This window comes from Myxine glutinosa, chromosome 3 (assembly GCF_964187855.1).
Source record: "Myxine glutinosa chromosome 3, kmMyxGlut1.1, whole genome shotgun sequence".
Classification (NCBI taxonomy): domain Eukaryota; kingdom Metazoa; phylum Chordata; class Myxini; order Myxiniformes; family Myxinidae; genus Myxine; species Myxine glutinosa.
The window spans coordinates 162903466-162919939 of record NC_136263.1 but is presented as its reverse complement, the minus strand read 5'-3'; the positions used below and the strand labels follow the sequence as shown (position 1 = coordinate 162919939).

The 16474-nt window shown below is 47.3% G+C and overlaps 1 protein-coding gene across 7 annotated transcripts in view; it reads left to right on the top strand.

The window, feature by feature from the left end:
• SPTAN1 (spectrin alpha, non-erythrocytic 1) overlaps positions 1–16474 on the top strand; it is a 186045-nt gene that overhangs the window by 140712 nt on the left and 28859 nt on the right. For 4 of the 7 annotated variants that reach the window (XM_078774710.1, XM_078774709.1, XM_078774708.1 and 1 more), the window contains 10 exons: positions 350–482; positions 910–1008; positions 1273–1432; positions 6112–6188; positions 6290–6499; positions 7927–8072; positions 9949–10099; positions 10243–10355; positions 12781–12798; positions 14848–14902. In XM_078774710.1, coding sequence (XP_078630836.1) covers positions 350–482; positions 910–1008; positions 1273–1432; positions 6112–6188; positions 6290–6499; positions 7927–8072; positions 9949–10099; positions 10243–10355; positions 12781–12798; positions 14848–14902 — 1162 coding nt within the window. The remainder of the gene's footprint in view (positions 1–349; positions 483–909; positions 1009–1272; positions 1433–6111; positions 6189–6289; positions 6500–7926; positions 8073–9948; positions 10100–10242; positions 10356–12780; positions 12799–14847; positions 14903–16474) is intronic. The other 3 variants (XM_078774711.1, XM_078774707.1, XM_068109878.2) reach the window with 1 other exon arrangement.

Sequence of the window (16474 nt, the reverse complement as noted above, 5' to 3'; positions counted from 1 at the left end):
AAAATGAAAAACCTTTCGTTCATTACCGCTGACGGTTGTAAAATCCATGAATACTGCCCAGGTGAGGTCGTTAATATTTGGCTTAACAATTGCACGGCAACGTGGAAACTAGATCACAAGAGTCCTGTTCAACCAACTACTAGCAATGTCAACGTCCAATGATTCGGTTCATCTCAATTGTGGACCCTTGTCAGGTAACTAGAAAAAATATTCGAGCAACCAAATTTGCAATGGTGCCTGCCCAAAGGACAACAACAATATTTAAAGTTTTGCGAGTCCTGCATATTATGTTTTTTCCAAAAAATATTGTAAAGTAGTCATTGATTGCACTGATTTTGCCTGTTTGTAGAGGAAAGATGTTGGAAGAGTCTCTGGACTACCAGCAATTAGTTGCAAATGTGGAGGAGGAAGAGGCTTGGATAAATGAGAAGCTGAACCTCGTGGCGAGTGAGGATTATGGGGAGACTCTGGCAGCTGTGCAGGTACGATTGGACTCGCATGACTTTTACTACTTTTGTCAATAATAATCTGTTCTTCATGTTAATGGTGAATATTTTGAGCCGTATTGTTTAATTGAACTGAACTGGATGCACATGCAAGACTGGCATGTTCAGAAAGGTCATTGCATCAAAAGGTGCGGACGTCGATAAATGCTTGATCTGCTTTATTGATTTGCTGAGTTGGTTCATGAGTGATGACAAAATCCGCACACTTTTAAGCAGCAAGCTTGCTTACGACTGATTGACTGCTATGATTTGATGTGAAATTAAACATAAATTGCTGCAATGTGCCGATTAATTTTTGAGATTGACTGGAACGACATTGCCTTGATTTATTCTTACTTTTGCGACAAACATCGATTTGGTAAGCATCTCGATTATCTCTCTGCATTTTCTCACTCCTATGCAGGGCCTGCTAAAGAAGCACGAGGCTTTTGAGACGGACTTTGCTGTGCACCGTGAGCGCGTCAATGACGTGTGCACCAATGCGGAGCAGCTGGTGCAGAAGGTACGCTGTGTTAACAGGTTTGTGCTCATATTCAGCCAAAAATGTTGTTTTGGTTGACAGTAGCATTATTGTAATGGCTGCAATGCGTCTTATCATCTATGGCATCTGCGATCAGCAAGACCACAGTGATTCGTCGCACTTAGAATGTTTCCTTCAATGTATTTCAATGGAATAAATAGTGAGACTTTTAGGTTTTGATTGTTGAGTGGAAACCTGCTCAATGTTTCCTTCCTCCCCCCCTCCCACCCCCCATGCTCCCCCAAGAATAACCACCATGCGGATACAATCCGCCAACGTGTGGATGGTTTGCGGGACAAGGTGACAGAACTGGATGGCGCGGCCGGACGACGAAAAGCCCGCCTGGATGAGAATTCTGCCTTTCTGCAGTTCAACTGGAAGGCTGACGTAGTGGAGTCGTGGATCGGTAAGTGGCATCCTGAGTCGCTGCTTTGATTCAATTAGCAAAGTCTGTAATCACCGGTTAATTCCCCCCAGAATTAGACTGGTCAAACCCTCCAGAATAACCGATGGGTCAATGTCCGCAGAATTATGGCCATGTTAATTTCCCTGGGAATTGGCATATTTTTGTATGACATGTAATAATACTTCCTACCAGGTGGCACTATATCATTCCACCCTCCCACACCCCTCGCCACTCTTGCTTCCCCGAGTACAACCACCAGTTTTAAGCTCATTCCGTTCAGTGGTTCAGGAGTGCATATAAGTCAAACAAATGAACAAACGCACTTGTATATAGTATGATCGGGTGGGGAGGATGATTATTCAAAGAAGGATGGAGGGATGGTTTCACATGATAATTTCTTGTGACCATCCCTACGTTGTTTACATACTTTTTTGCATACCATCTCCCCATCCACTTGCATTAAAAAATTTTTACCACTTGCACATAGTATGATTCTTTTTTTAATAATTTTTTTAAATACATGGGCTAAGGCTCATAATGGAGCTGAAACGTACAAACAAACAAACAAACAAACACACACACACACACACACACACCCAAGACAAGATCATCGACCTAGCTTTCTGTCCTGACATTATATGAATTTTTTTTGGAATCAAAATCGATGCTCGTGTAAGGGCTAACACATTAAACACAAAAAAAACATAAAGGGACACAAAACATATAATAAAGGGAGCGGGAGAGAGAGGGAAGTACACAAGCACAACAACAGGAGAGAACAGGGACATCGGTAGATCTGTGGAGGGGATAGGGCTGGGGGAGAGGAGTGAGAGGGGGGTACACGATATAAAACAAATTACCACTACTAGGAATTTCAGGAATGAAGTCGGAGAGTGAAAGAGGTGGATTTGGGGTGTATTAACGGGGGTAGAAAAGATCAAGGTTTTGGATGGGGGAAGATGAGAGATGGTGGTGAACAGCTGTTTTAAAGACCTGGAGGGAGGAGTGGGATTGAAGAGTATGTGGGAGTTTGTTCCAGAGGTGGGATAAAAGAGGAATGAAAGAATAAAGGTGAGCAGAGAGTCTTGATTTTGGCAGTTTCACCAGAAGAGGGTTGCTGGCAGATCTTGTGCGTCCTGAAGGAATATTTGGGGGACAGAGCACAGACAGAGCAGGGGGAGCTCGGCCGGAGAAGAGTCGGTAGAAGACAGAAACACCACCAACCTAACCTGCCTGCGGTGAGTGAGTAAAAGGCCCTCAGAATCAGCTTCATCGCGAGAGATTCCAATGATTCCAAAAGCTTTTGTTTCTACAGCATGAAGCCGAGCTAGGTGTGAGGCAGGAGCACCAGCCCAGAAGGGAGAGCAGTATTCCATCAATCTACGAATCAAAGCTTTGTATGTGGTGAGGAACTCAGTTGTGCCCAGAAAGGACTTCGCACGATGGAGAATGCCCAGTCGTCGACTGGCTTTGGAGGCCAGCTTAGAAATGTGGTTTTCCCAAGAAAAATCTTTGAAATTAGAAAGTCTTAATGAAGACGGCAAATGAAAGACGCTCCTCTCGAAAACAGGGACTTTACTATTGTATGTAAAATGTGACAGATTGCAGCAGGAGTAAGGCTGTGCATGCTGAAGACATTGGTACCTGTACTAATGATGGAAAAATCGATCGTGTGTTCATCGGGGTATGCTCAACCGCCATGGGATTCAAGGAGAATCTGACGTTTCCAGCATTAACCTTTCCTCGGAGCAAAAGAGGATGAAGGGTCAACACCCAGAACATCATCTTCTCCTTGGTTCCCGTGTCGGTTATCACAACTCGATCAATCTTTTACTTATTTCATCCATTGTTCCACATTTCAGCCAGCAGCAGATCACTACCTAAGCCATAAGAGTAAGACGAGTTCTTCATTCGACAATGCCAAATCCTTTGGTTTTGGCCACTTTATCTTTCTTTATTTTGCTTATTTTGGAATGAACGATTAGTAGTTAATGTGTTCTATGTATGTAGTCATTCATTCATATGGTGGGCTGCTGGGCATGGGCTGCTGGTTTACATCATTGCCAATAGGTAGAGCCATTGATGCAGTGCCCCCCTGTAGGTTAGGACAGCAATGTGTAACTTCTTCCGGGTGCCGGTGATAACTCGCTTACTCTTAACAAAGGACACAATGAGTGAGATGTCACATCCGGCCAACTAATGCTGGCAGATGGGACGCCCAGTTTAACATGCATCGAAGGGACGGCGTGCACATTAATGAATCGCCTTGCCTGCGAGACACTGCGACAACATTTTATATATACACAAAGAATTAAGTTAAGCACCCCCCCCGTTTTTTTACAACCTCGCACATTACAAGTTTGTTGTCGTCAAAACAGTGTAATATACCCATGATATTGCTATATTTTCTGGAGAAGTGATATTATGGTCACATAAAAACATAACAATCATGCCGTTTTCAATATTTTATTCTGAATAATTTAAGGTGAAATTTTTTGGGAATTTTAGGCATATTTTCACCTCAATTTAAGTATGGAGCTATAGGTCCATCACGGACAGTGTGGATGACGTTTATGTTTTCTAACGTACAGTCATTGTTCTGAGAAGACCTCTAGCGATCTTTGCGTCAATAACGTGTGTAGGACCCACGTGATCGGATCACTGACTCAACCCTACGTCTCATAGACCCTGTAAGCCGTCGTATGCGTTGCACATGGATAATTGCTAATGTCATACCAATCATTATTTGATCTCACATACCTTAGAATATATGCCAATGTATACATATACACAAAGAATATATATTAGGGGGTGCTTAACTTAATTCTTTGTGTAGGGGTGCTTAACTTAATTCTTTGTGTATATATACAGTGTCGAGGCTTGTGGAAGAGCTGGAACATCGAAAGGATCAGGATGTAGCAAAACAAATGGAGTAGTAGAAAGAGGCGATGGGGTAAAACACTAATAGGAGGGTTGAGGGACAAAATAGATGGAGACCTGGATAAACAAGCATTCTGAGTATTGCGCTGCAATACATGTCCCCTACCGGCAGTCTGTCGTCCGGAAAACTGTTGGAGAAATTACCAAAGTTCAAAGTGCCATAACTTTGTCAAAAAATGATCGAAACGTCGTGAAGTTCGAACTTAATCTGTAGGTTTTCATTAGGAAACCATGTGCCAAGTTTGAAGTCATTAGCATTAAGAGTTTAGAAAAATAGTCCGGAAAACTGTTTTGTGTGGCGGACTGACTGACAGACGGACAGACAGACGGACAGACTGACAGACGGACAGACTGACAGACGGACAGACTGACGGACGGACGGAGTGCAAACCTCTAGTCCCTTCCGGTGTACACCGGTAGGGGACTAATAAGAGATGGGGGTTAGGGGAGGACATGGGGTGAAAAAGATGGATACAAAAGTAAACTCTCAGGAAGGAAAAACTGGAAACTTGGAAAGAAGTGGGTTGGGGGTGGCGGGAGGAATGGGTGAGGTGGGTTAATGGTGGTTGTGTGGATCTTGAACGTCCACCAGTGATCAGTGCTGGTGAGATGGTCCTTTGACTTGATGTCCTTCCGATGAGTAGCGTAGCGTGCGCATCGAGGCATCGCCCTGCATGTAAAACCCCACGATGACTGCTTATACCTGGGGCGACATTCAAACCCAGGCTAATCAGCTCGTAGGACAGGTTCCATATGGGGTGCCCAGGCTAATCAGCTCGTAGGACAGGTTGCATACGGGGTGCCCAGGCTAATCAGCTCGTAGGACAGGTTGCATACGGGGTGCCCAGGCTAATCAGCTCGTAGGACAGGTTGCATACGGGGTGCCCAGGCTAATCAGCTCGTAGGACAGGTTGCATACGGGGTGCCCAGGCTAATCAGCTCGTAGGACAGGTTGCATATGGGGTGCCCAGGCTAATCAGCTCGTAGGACAGGTTGCATACGGGGTGCCCAGGCTAATCAGCTCGTAGGACAGGTTGCATACGGGGTGCCCAGGCTAATCAGCTCGTAGGACAGGTTGCATACGGGGTGCCCAGGCTAATCAGCTCGTAGGACAGGTTGCATACGGGGTGCCCAGGCTAATCAGCTCGTAGGACAGGTTGCATATGGGGTGCCCAGGCTAATCAGCTCGTAGGACAGGTTGCATACGGGGTGCCCAGGCTAATCAGCTCGTAGGACAGGTTGCATACGGGGTGCCCAGGCTAATCAGCTCGTAGGACAGGTTGCATACGGGGTGCCCAGGCTAATCAGCTCGTAGGACAGGTTGCATACGGGGTGCCCAGGCTAATCAGCTCGTAGGACAGGTTGCATACGGGGTGCCCAGGCTAATCAGCTCGTAGGACAGGTTGCATACGGGGTGCCCAGGCTAATCAGCTCGTAGGACAGGTTGCATACGGGGTGCCCAGGCTAATCAGCTCGTAGGACAGGTTGCATACGGGGTGCCCAGGCTAATCAGCTCGTAGGACAGGTTGCATACGGGGTGCCCAGGCTAATCAGCTCGTAGGACAGGTTGCATACGGGGTGCCCAGGCTATTCTGTCAATAATGTAGCTGAACATTAATATTTCCTAATGTCCTATTACATAAAATGGACGATAACCGGTTATCCCTAGTAAGGTTCTCACTCTACCACTCCCTTGATACATGTCAGTCTTGATGCATCTCTTCCTGTTTAATTTGCAGATGAGAAGGAGAGTAGCTTGAAGACTGAGGATTATGGGAAAGACCTGTCTTCTGTGCAAACTCTTCTCACTAAACAGGTAATCCTCAGTTCAGAATCCTGGAGAAGATGAAGCGTACTAAAATGGAGAATAAAACCTGCAATATGTTTCGTCCTCCCTCTCCTGTTGCTTGCTTGTAGGAGACCTTTGATGCTGGCCTGCAGGCATTCCAACATGAGGGCATTGCCAATATCACAGCACTAAAAGACCAGCTATTGGATGCACGCCATGCCCAGTCCCCAGCGATCGAGGCCCGTCATGCAGCTTTGTTCGCACGGTGGACCCGTCTGCTCGATAGCTCAGCTGCACGCAAGCAAAGGCTGCTGCAGGCCCAAGAACATTACCGCAAGGTATGCAAGTCGGTCGAGTAATATATAAGAAGCTACATCGTTTGGATGAAAATATATTGTAATGTGCCCAAGTCGTGATAGGCCATTGTCATACCTGGCAGTTTTGCCCCAAGAATACCTGAGCAGCCTGTTTGGCTCGTTTCAAACCAAGTGCGCGAACGGTCACATAGCCTCCACGTTGGCATGCAAATCGACGCTTGTTTCCCACCAAGACGGCAAAGCAAGAAGGCAGACACACTAACTAGGCCAAACAATCTATTTCTATATGAAGAAATAATTGCATTTACACATGAGGTGCAATGACCGCCGGAACCTCAACGCAGGATGGACATGAAACATGAACACCGAATGCCTTGGCATACCCACTACAGCTGCAGATAGAAGCGTCCTGAAACAACCAGATAGAACAAAGGAAGAGAGAAAAGTCGCAGGGAGAGAATTAAGTGAAGAAGAACCGCACCTCGGTGGGAAAATGGCACCGCTTCTTATCACGTGGTCCAGCCTGAGAGCACCCAGGGTCTCAACAGGGGGGCGGGGGTGGGGGGGGTACCGGTCTGGCCAAGACTCCGAACGGCCAGTAGACGAGAATGCAGCTCAGCTCTGTGGTCCTTTCCAATTGCCGTTCTCGATAATAATAATAATAATAATAATACATTTATTTTATATAGCGCTTTTCAAGAAGCCCAAAGACGCTTTGACAGAGTACAAAAAAAACAAGTGCAAAAAGACAAAAATCAATAGGTAAATAATAATCAAAGCAAAAGGAGGGAGAAGGAGAAGAGATAGTCAGGGGTTAAATGCTGTGGGTTGAATGTTGAATGTAGTGTTGAACAGGTGGGTCTTGAGTGATGTTTTGAATGTGGTGAGTGAGGAGGAGTCTCTGATGGTGTGAGGTAGTGAGTTCCAGAGGGTGGGAGCAGCGATGGAGAAGGCCCTGTCCCCCCAGGATCTGAATTTGGTCCGGATTGGGGGGGGGGGTCAGGAGGTTGGTACCAGCAGAGCGGAGGTTGCGGGTGGGAGTGTGTCTGGAGAGGAGGTCAGCCAGGTAGGCCGATAACTGCGGTTCTGGGCTCAGCGCCCCCACTTTCGGCTTTTGTGCCACACCTTATACCCTCGTGCCGTCGCCCATAAGTCAATTTGAACTCGCTGTTTTTGGTGAATAAAATAATGATCGATGAGGTGGTCAGGATCCTAGGTACATGTCTATTTGTTATAATTGGCCCACAATTGTGCATTCACAAAGCATTTGCATTAACACAAATACACAAGCAGGGCTGCCACCCTTTCCCATCCACTTTTCAATATAAAGCGTTGGGTGCTGGAGATGCAAGTTGTGCATTTGTGCAGTCGTACTTACCAAGGCTTGTAACTAAGCCCCAGATTGATTGTGGGGATACGAGCTGTGCTTCCATTGTGTTCTCGGTCAGGTGGAGGATCTCTTCCTTACATTTGCTAAAAAAGCTTCAGCTTTCAACAGCTGGTTTGAAAATGCAGAGGAGGACCTCACAGACCCTGTGCGCTGCAACTCTCTTGAGGAAATCCGTGCCCTACGAGAAGCTCATGAAGCCTTCCGGTATGTGCCAATGAGTAAATTGTGTTTGTATTTTCAGAACGATCTACTTCTTTGGAATACCTTTGAGCATTTTTTGGAATGGAGGCCCTTGATGACTTTAACAATCGTAGGAGGGAAAGTTTTACAGAACAAAGCATTATGGATTTTGTTGAAAGTGTCAACCTGCTCCATCCCACACCCTCCCAGCTTCACCTTCACCCCCCCCCCCTCCCTGCCCCACTTTCTCCTCATCCCACAACCTCCCAGCTTCCCCTCCTCCGCACCCTCCCAGCTTCATCCTTTCCCCACACCTCCCCTCCCCCCACCCTATTCTGCACCCTCCCAGCTTAATCCCCTCCCCACCCATCCCCCGCACTCTCCCAGCTTAATCTCCTGCCCCCCCCCCCCCGCACTCTCCCAGCTTAATCCCCTCCCCCACCACCCCCCGCACTCTCCCAGCTTAATCTCCTGCCACACCCTGCACTCTCCCAGCTTAATCCCCTCCCCCCCCATCCTGACCTGCAGCCTCCCAGCTTCCCCCCTCCTTCTCGAACCATCCCAGATTCACCCTTCCCCCACCCCATCCTGCACCCTCCCAGGTTCCCAAAACTACCCCCCACCCCTTCTCGCATCCTCCCGGCTTCACCCTTCCGCACCCTCCCAGCTTCCCTATCCTCCCGTCCCTCTCCCCCACCCTCCCATCCCCACCTCACCCCTCTGCTAGCTTATTTTCACATCCATGCAACTTGCCAACACGGCCTCCTCCCTTGTCCCCAAATGTGTGGACCTCAAACATCCGAGGCCTCCACTCCAACCTGACAGATCTCTCAATCCAGGCCGCTGCTGATAAAAACCACCTTTAGAGGCCATTTTCCCCCGCAAAGCGGGGGTTGGCCTTTTTCGGGCACCGTGGTGGTTGTTGTTTTTTTTTTTTGTTGTTGGTCCCCTTTTTGAAGCAATGTTTTACGGCCGGATGCCCTTCCTGCCGCCAACCCTGTTGGTCGCCTTTTATGACAAACAGGGAATTACCAGTGAGCTGGTACTCAATTTGCCGACCTCGGAAGGATGACAGGCTGAGTCAACCCCCCTGGCGTTAATTCAGCGATCGACCGGGATTCGAACCCAGGATCCTAGGATCCTAAGCTGGCACCCTAGCCGCGAGCCCAACACCAGGCTTCACCCTTCCGCACCCTCCCAGTTTCCCTATCCTCCCGTCCCTCTCCCCCACCCTCCCATCCCCACCTCACCCCTCTGCTAGCTTATTTTCACATCCATGCAACTTGCCAACCCCGCCTCCTCCCTTGTCCCCAAATGTGTGGACCTCAAACATCCGAGGCCTCCACTCCAACCTGACAGATCTCTCAATCCAGGCCGCTGCTGATAAACCGGAAATAATTTGTTTAGCAGAATCCTTCCTCCCACAGGACTTCCTGAATTCCTTCATGTCTCCCCCTGGCTGGTATCACATCCAATTTGTTAAGCCTGAACCCCACCCTCGTGGTGGAGTTGCACTTTACATCAATGACTCGATTTCTATGTACTGATGTTAACCCTCCCAACAACCCCCCAGGAGTACCTTTGGCTGCGACTTCCCCTTCACTCGTACCTCTTGTTCATCTGTGTGTTGCACCGTCCTTCCAACAATGATGACTTCATCTATACCTCAGACAACAAACAGACACATAAAAAACAAAAATAAAGGGAGCGGGACAAGATGGGGAGGGAGAGGGAAGCACACAAGTACAACAGTAGAGAACAGGGACATCGGGAGATCTGTGGGAGGGAGAGGGCTTGGGGAGGTGGCATGGGAAGTGAAGGGGGGGGGTCTGTGACAACATGGGACTAACTCAATCTGTTGTTACTGCAGCAATTTTTTTCTCGCTTTGGTTATTTGCAGCGGTTCGCTGAGTCACGCTGAATTAGATTTCCAGCAGTTGGGAAGTCTTGATCAGCAGATCAAGAGTTACAACGTCACATCCAACCCATACACCTGGTTCACCATGGAGACGCTGGAGGAAACCTGGAGGAACCTGCAAAAAATAATGAAGGTTTGATCTCAACCATGTTGTGATTTCGCTTTGTTTTATTGTTTGTTTTTTTGGGTTTCTGCACTCATTGACTCGAACGTTATTACATCCATTCAATGTTAATATATCGGGGCAAACACAAAACCAAACGTCCAACCTCGCAGGAGCGTGAGCAGGAGCTGCAGAAGGAGCAGCGTCGGCAGGAGGAGAACGACAAGCTGCGCCACGAGTTTGCTCAACATGCCAACACCTTCCACCAATGGCTCACAGAGACGAGGTCACTCATCACACGCTGCGGCACCGTGCTTCTTCTGCTTATTGGCTTCCATTATGCCTGACCTCTCATCTAAATCGCTATTGGTTAGACGCTTGCCTGAAATAGCAACGCATCAGTTCCGGATTAGTGTTGTTTTGATTCCTCGTCGATTGCTTTGCAAATTTATACGGAATAATTGCTTCGCCGGCTTTGAGGACATTATTCCTGACGCTCCCAGCATTGCTTGGCCCTGTCGATGAATCCGAGTCCTGCTTCCTTCATTCCACTATAATTTACTTTAAGCCTTTTCGGCTTCTGCAGCGAACGTAGTTAATTAGTGGCGTATAGCTGTACAATTATTCCTTGACCTTTGTTCATCAATGTGCAGCGAGTTGAGTGAGAGCAAATATGTTTTGATGAATTCAGATGAGATCCGTTGAAAAAGTGACGATCTCTCCAGGGGATTTGTTTTCATTTCGTTTGTCGCTCACCCTGGACTTTAGTCCGTTGAGCTTATGCGATCGGGCAGTGTCCGTGTGTAGGTCAGTCAGTGAGCGAGTCTGTAAACACTTCAGTCATTATCGCTTGAACCAAACACACGATCTTGATGAAACTAGGCCACAAGCTGCATATCTCATGCCTAACGTTGGTGTATTGACTGCATCAAAATATACGCTCATTAATGGGGTTATGGGGAAGGGGTGGGGGGGTTTGACCCCCCAAAATAGGTATTTGCTCTCTTCTCCAAACCCACACACGATTTTGATGAAATGTGGAAACAAGCTTCATATCCGATGCCTAACAATGGTGTATTGACTGCATCAATATCTACGCTCATTAATGGGGTTATGGGGAAGGGGTGGGGGGGGGTTTGACCCCCCAAAATAGGTATTTGCTCTCTTCTCCAAACCCACACACACGATTTTGATGAAATGTGGAAACAAGCTTCATATCCGATGCCTAACAATGGTGTATTGACTCCATCAAAATCTACGCTCATTAATGGGGTTATGGGGAAGGGGCAGGGGGTTTGACCCCCCAAAATAGGTATTTGCGTGCTCTCCAAACCCACACACACACGATTTTGATGAAATGTGGAAACAAGCTTCATATCTGATGCCTAACGTTGGTGTATTGACTGCATCAAAATCTGTGCTCATTAAAGGGGTTTATGGGGATTGGGGATGGAAGGTTTGACCCCCCAAAATAGGTATTTGCTCTCTTCTGCAAACCCACACACACACGATTTTGATGAAACTTGGTGACAAGCTTCATATCTGATGCCTAACAATGGTGTATTGACTGCATCAAAATCTGCGCTCATGAAAGGGGTTTATGGGGATGGAGGGTTTGACCCCCCAAAATAGGTATTTGCTCTCTCTCCAAACCCACACACACGATTTTGATTAAATGTGGAAACAAGCTTCATATCTGATGCCTAACAACGGTGTATTGACTGCATCAAAATCTGCGCTCATGAAAGGGGTTTATGGGGATGGAGTGTTTGACCCCCCCAAAATAGGTATTTGCTCCTCCACAATAGGTATTTGCTCTCTCTCCAAACCCACACACACACACGATTTTGATGAAATGTGGAAACAAGCTTCATATCTGATGCCCTAACGTTGGTGTATTGACTGCATCAAAATCTGTGCTCATTAAAGGGGTTTATGGGGATGGAGGGTTTGACCCCCCAAAATAGGTATTTGCTCTCTTATCCAAAACTACACACACAATTTTGATGAAACGTGGCCACAAGCTTCATCGCCCATGATATGCCAAAGTTTGTTCGCCGCATTAAAATGTCAGGGTCTGAGGGAGTCTGTGGGGGGTTTGAGTGACTGTTGCTCCTGATCCAGGTGACCAGGACCCGTGTTCCTATTTTTTGTGATTCGCAACGAGTGAATTCCATTTTTAGAAGTGGGGGCTTCAGAAATATTTTCATGAACTTCCATGTACATTTTAGAAAATGGGTGAATCCCATTTTTATACTTTTCCTTTCCTTCCTGATAATCATATGAGTTGTTGTATTCCCTTTTTTTGATATTCCACAAAGATGGAATATTTAAAATGGCTTTTGCAGTTGAAATTAACTTTGTTTTGCAAAGATGCTGCAGATTTGTCACGTGGTTTGATAATTTGAGCGTAAAAAGTACATTTCATTGCCCAAGTTAATTTTATTATTTTGCTTCAGACTGCTCACACCTTTTTCAATCAAACATCTACTGATGATTAATCTTTGTGCCTCATCCACTCTCTTTTGTGTAAACAAACTTGGTTCATATCCAATCCCCATCATCTCATGCTGTGCATCTTTCTGTTTCCTTTCCAATCGTTGCTCCAATCCTGAATCTCTCCATCCCACACTGCTGTACAAATTCTGCATATTGGGCTGTATTGATCTTTCCTTCTCAACGGATCTTGGAATCGGAATCGTTACCAACAGGACGTACCTTCTGGATGGGTGAATGCCATTTTTGTACTTTTCCTTACTTTCCTGTTGTGTGCTTAAACTGAACCACTGCTTACTTAATGACAATCGTATTGAACCAACTTTCATGCTCTCATGATTACGTACAACAAACAACAGGCATTTTAAGGCCATTTTCCTTGCTAGAGTGGGGGTTAGCCTTGCGGTCCCCATGACAATCTTCTCCACTTTGCAATATTTTCTACATCTCCCCTAGTTAACCCCCTTTCCCACATTTCTTCTTCCACCACATTTAGCCAAATCTTTCTCGGTCTTCCCCGTCCTCTACTTCCTTCTGCATTCATTTCCATCACTCTTCTCAACCAGTCACTTTCATCCTTCCTCAACACATGACCAAACCATCTCAACCTGTTTCCCTTCACAACATCCATCACAGGCTCTATTCCCATCATCTTTCGCAATTCATCATTTGTCTTCCTCTCTCTCAACGATACTCCGCACATCCACTGAACCATTCGCATTTCCACCCTTTCCAGCCTTCGTTGCTGCTCTACGTTCATTACCCATGTCTTGCTCCCATAAATCATAACACTTCTCACACATGCAGCATACACCTTTCCCTTCAGCTTCAACGACACTCCCCTCTCCATCAGCACGCCACTCAGTTCCCAAAACTTCTTCCATGCACATCTCACTCGAGCAACCGTTGCCAAGTCTGATCCACCTTCTCCATTCAGCATGTCTCCGAGGTAGCAAAATGTTTTCACACCTTCCAGCTTCACTCCATCTCCAAGATCCAACTCAACATTTCCTCCATCTGCAGCTCCCTCTGTGCACACCTTACATTTGAATGTAGCTGCCACACTGGTTAATGACCCTCTCAGACCACTACATTTTTGATGAACCCACTCAGCGCACATTGTACATTGAATGGAGTTCACTCTGACACCCTTCCTGCACACAGCACAGGGCCACTTCCCAGTTCTTTCCACCTCACCACATGCTTTACCACTTGCCATCATCTTCGTCTTTCCGATATTCACCTTCAGACCTTTTGTCTCCATACATTCCTTCCACTTGTTCATCTTCTCCTTCAGTCCATCCATACTTTCCGCAATCAACACCAGATCATCTGCATACAACAACTCCCACGGTAAACCCTCCTTTACGTTCTGAGCCAGCACCTCCATCACAGCTACAAATAGTAGTGGACTTAGTACCGACCCCTGATGCACTCCCACCTTCACCTCAAACGTACGTGTGTGTGTGTGTGTGTGTGTGTGTGTGTGTGTGTGTGTGTGTGTGTGTGTGTGTGTGTGTGTGTGTGTGTGTGTGTGTGTGTGTGTGTGTGTGTGTGTGTGTGTTTGTGTGTTTGTGTGTGTGTGTGTGTGTTTCTCTCTACCTGAAAATTATTGGTTCATGTCTGCTAGAATTCAAGTGATTTGTCATTGTTAAACCTGCAAAGTATGATGTTGATGCGTATATCAAATGCGCTTTATGCCGTCTGATGCGCTTTGAAAACACAAACCATGAAGTGATCTTTGATTTCCAAAAAAAAAATATTTCATCACCTTTTGCAGTTTTGCTCTCAAGTCAAAGAATGAATTATTAAAATTTGTTTCTATTTCATGCACTTCTTTGTTTATTATGTTTGTCCACTCTCGTTTTTGTGTGTGGCACATAGAATCGCCTATCGCCGCATCATACGTGTATATAGATACGAAGTTCGGGATGACCTCTCTGGAAGGTTTTATTTTCAATTTGTGAGATGCTTTGTGCGCACAAACTCACCTCTAGTGTGCTGCTTAGGGTTTTTTAAATGCCCTTTTGTATTCACTAAATCTCACAGCATGAAGCTTTTGTTTATCTTTTGAATTGAAACTCTTCCTCTCTCTCCCCTAAGCACACTTTAATTTTGATGTCATTGTGTAAACCCTCCTTGACTTTTCTCTCACCCTTCCCCCGCCCCACACCTTTCTCCACTTGGCTTAATATCACAGCTCAGCAGTTAAGTGCGCACTAAGATGAATATATGTTGATATTCTCCAGGGTTTCTCATTATTTATTTATTTATTTTTCAAGATCTTGCATGGTGGAGGAATCTGGAACTTTGGAATCGCAACTTGAGGCCACCAAGGTGGGTGTCATTGCCAATGAATGGAGATGATGTCATCATACTGTTTGGATTTCTTACATACATGTTCATTGTTCATACATTCTTATTTAAAGTATTTTGTGAGGGAAAAGTTTCGGTTGAAGTTGGCAGCCACAGGTTGACTGCATGAGTGGATCCAGGAAATCCGGCTCCAATACTAACAGACCACTTGCTATCCGCAGTCCAGGCATGAATTTGTAATTTGATCTGAGTGCTGTACAATGTTTTAACAATAGTGCAATAACTTATATTCTTCGCTCGTTTGGAAACTGGCAAGGGGGAGCGATTGGAAACGGGCAAGAGGGAGCGATTGGAAACGGGCAAGGGGTGCACTTGGAAACGTGCAAGGCGGTACGTTTGGAAACTGGCAAGGGGGAGCGATTGGAAACGGGCAAGAGGGAGCGATTGGAAACGGGCAAGGGGTGCACTTGGAAACGTGCAAGGCGGTACGTTTGGAAACTGGCAAGGGGGAGCGATTGGAAACGGGCAAGGGGTGCACTTGGAAACGTGCAAGGGGTGCACTTGGAAACGTGCAAGGCGGTACGTTTGGAAACGTGCAAGGGGGAGCGATTGGAAACGGGCAAGAGGGAGCGATTGGAAACGGGCAAGGGGTGCACTTGGAAACGTGCAAGGCGGTACGTTTGGAAACTGGCAAGGGGGAGCGATTGGAAACTGGCAAGGGGGAGCGATTGGAAACGGGCAAGGGGTGCGCTTGGAAACGGGCAAGGGGGAGCGATTGGAAACTGGCAAGGGGGAGCGATTGGAAACTGGCAAGGGGGAGCAATTGGAAACTGGCAAGGGGGAGCGATTGGAAACGGGCAAGGGGTGCGCTTGGAAACGGGTAATGGGTGCACTTGGAAACGTGCAAGGCGGTACGTTTGGAAACTGGCAAGGGGGAGCGATTGGAAACTGGCAAGGGGGTGAGTTTGGAAACGGGCAAGGGGTGCGCTTGGAAACGGGCAAGGGGGTGCGTTTGGCATCGGGCAAGGGGGTGCGTTTGGCAACGCGCAAGGGGTGCGCTTGGAAACGGGCAAGGGGTGTGCTTGGCAACGCGCAAGGGGTGCGCTTGGAAACGGGCAAGGGATTCGCTTGGCAATGGGCAAGGGGTGTGCTTGGCAATGGGCAAGGGGTGCGCTTGGAAATGGGCAAGGGGGTGCGTTTGGCAACGGGCAAGGGGTGTGCTTGGAAACGGGCAAGGGGTGCGCTTGGAAACGGGCAAGGGGTGCACTTGGAAACGGGCAAAGGGCGCTTTTGGAAACGGGCAAGGGGTGTGCTTGGAAACGTGAAAGGGGGTGCGTTTGCCAACGGGCAAGGGGGTGCGTTTGCAACGGGCACGGGGGTGCGTTTGGCAATGGGCAAGGGGTGCGCTTGGCAACGGGCAAGACGGTGTGCTTGGAAACGGGCAATGGGGTGCGTTTGGCAACGGGCAAGAGGTGCGTTTGGCAACGGGCAAGGGGGTGCGTTTGGCAACGGGCAAGGGGTGCGCTTGGCAATGGGCAAGGGGTGCACTTGGCAATGGGCAAGGGGTGCGCTTGGCAATGGGCAAGGGGTGCG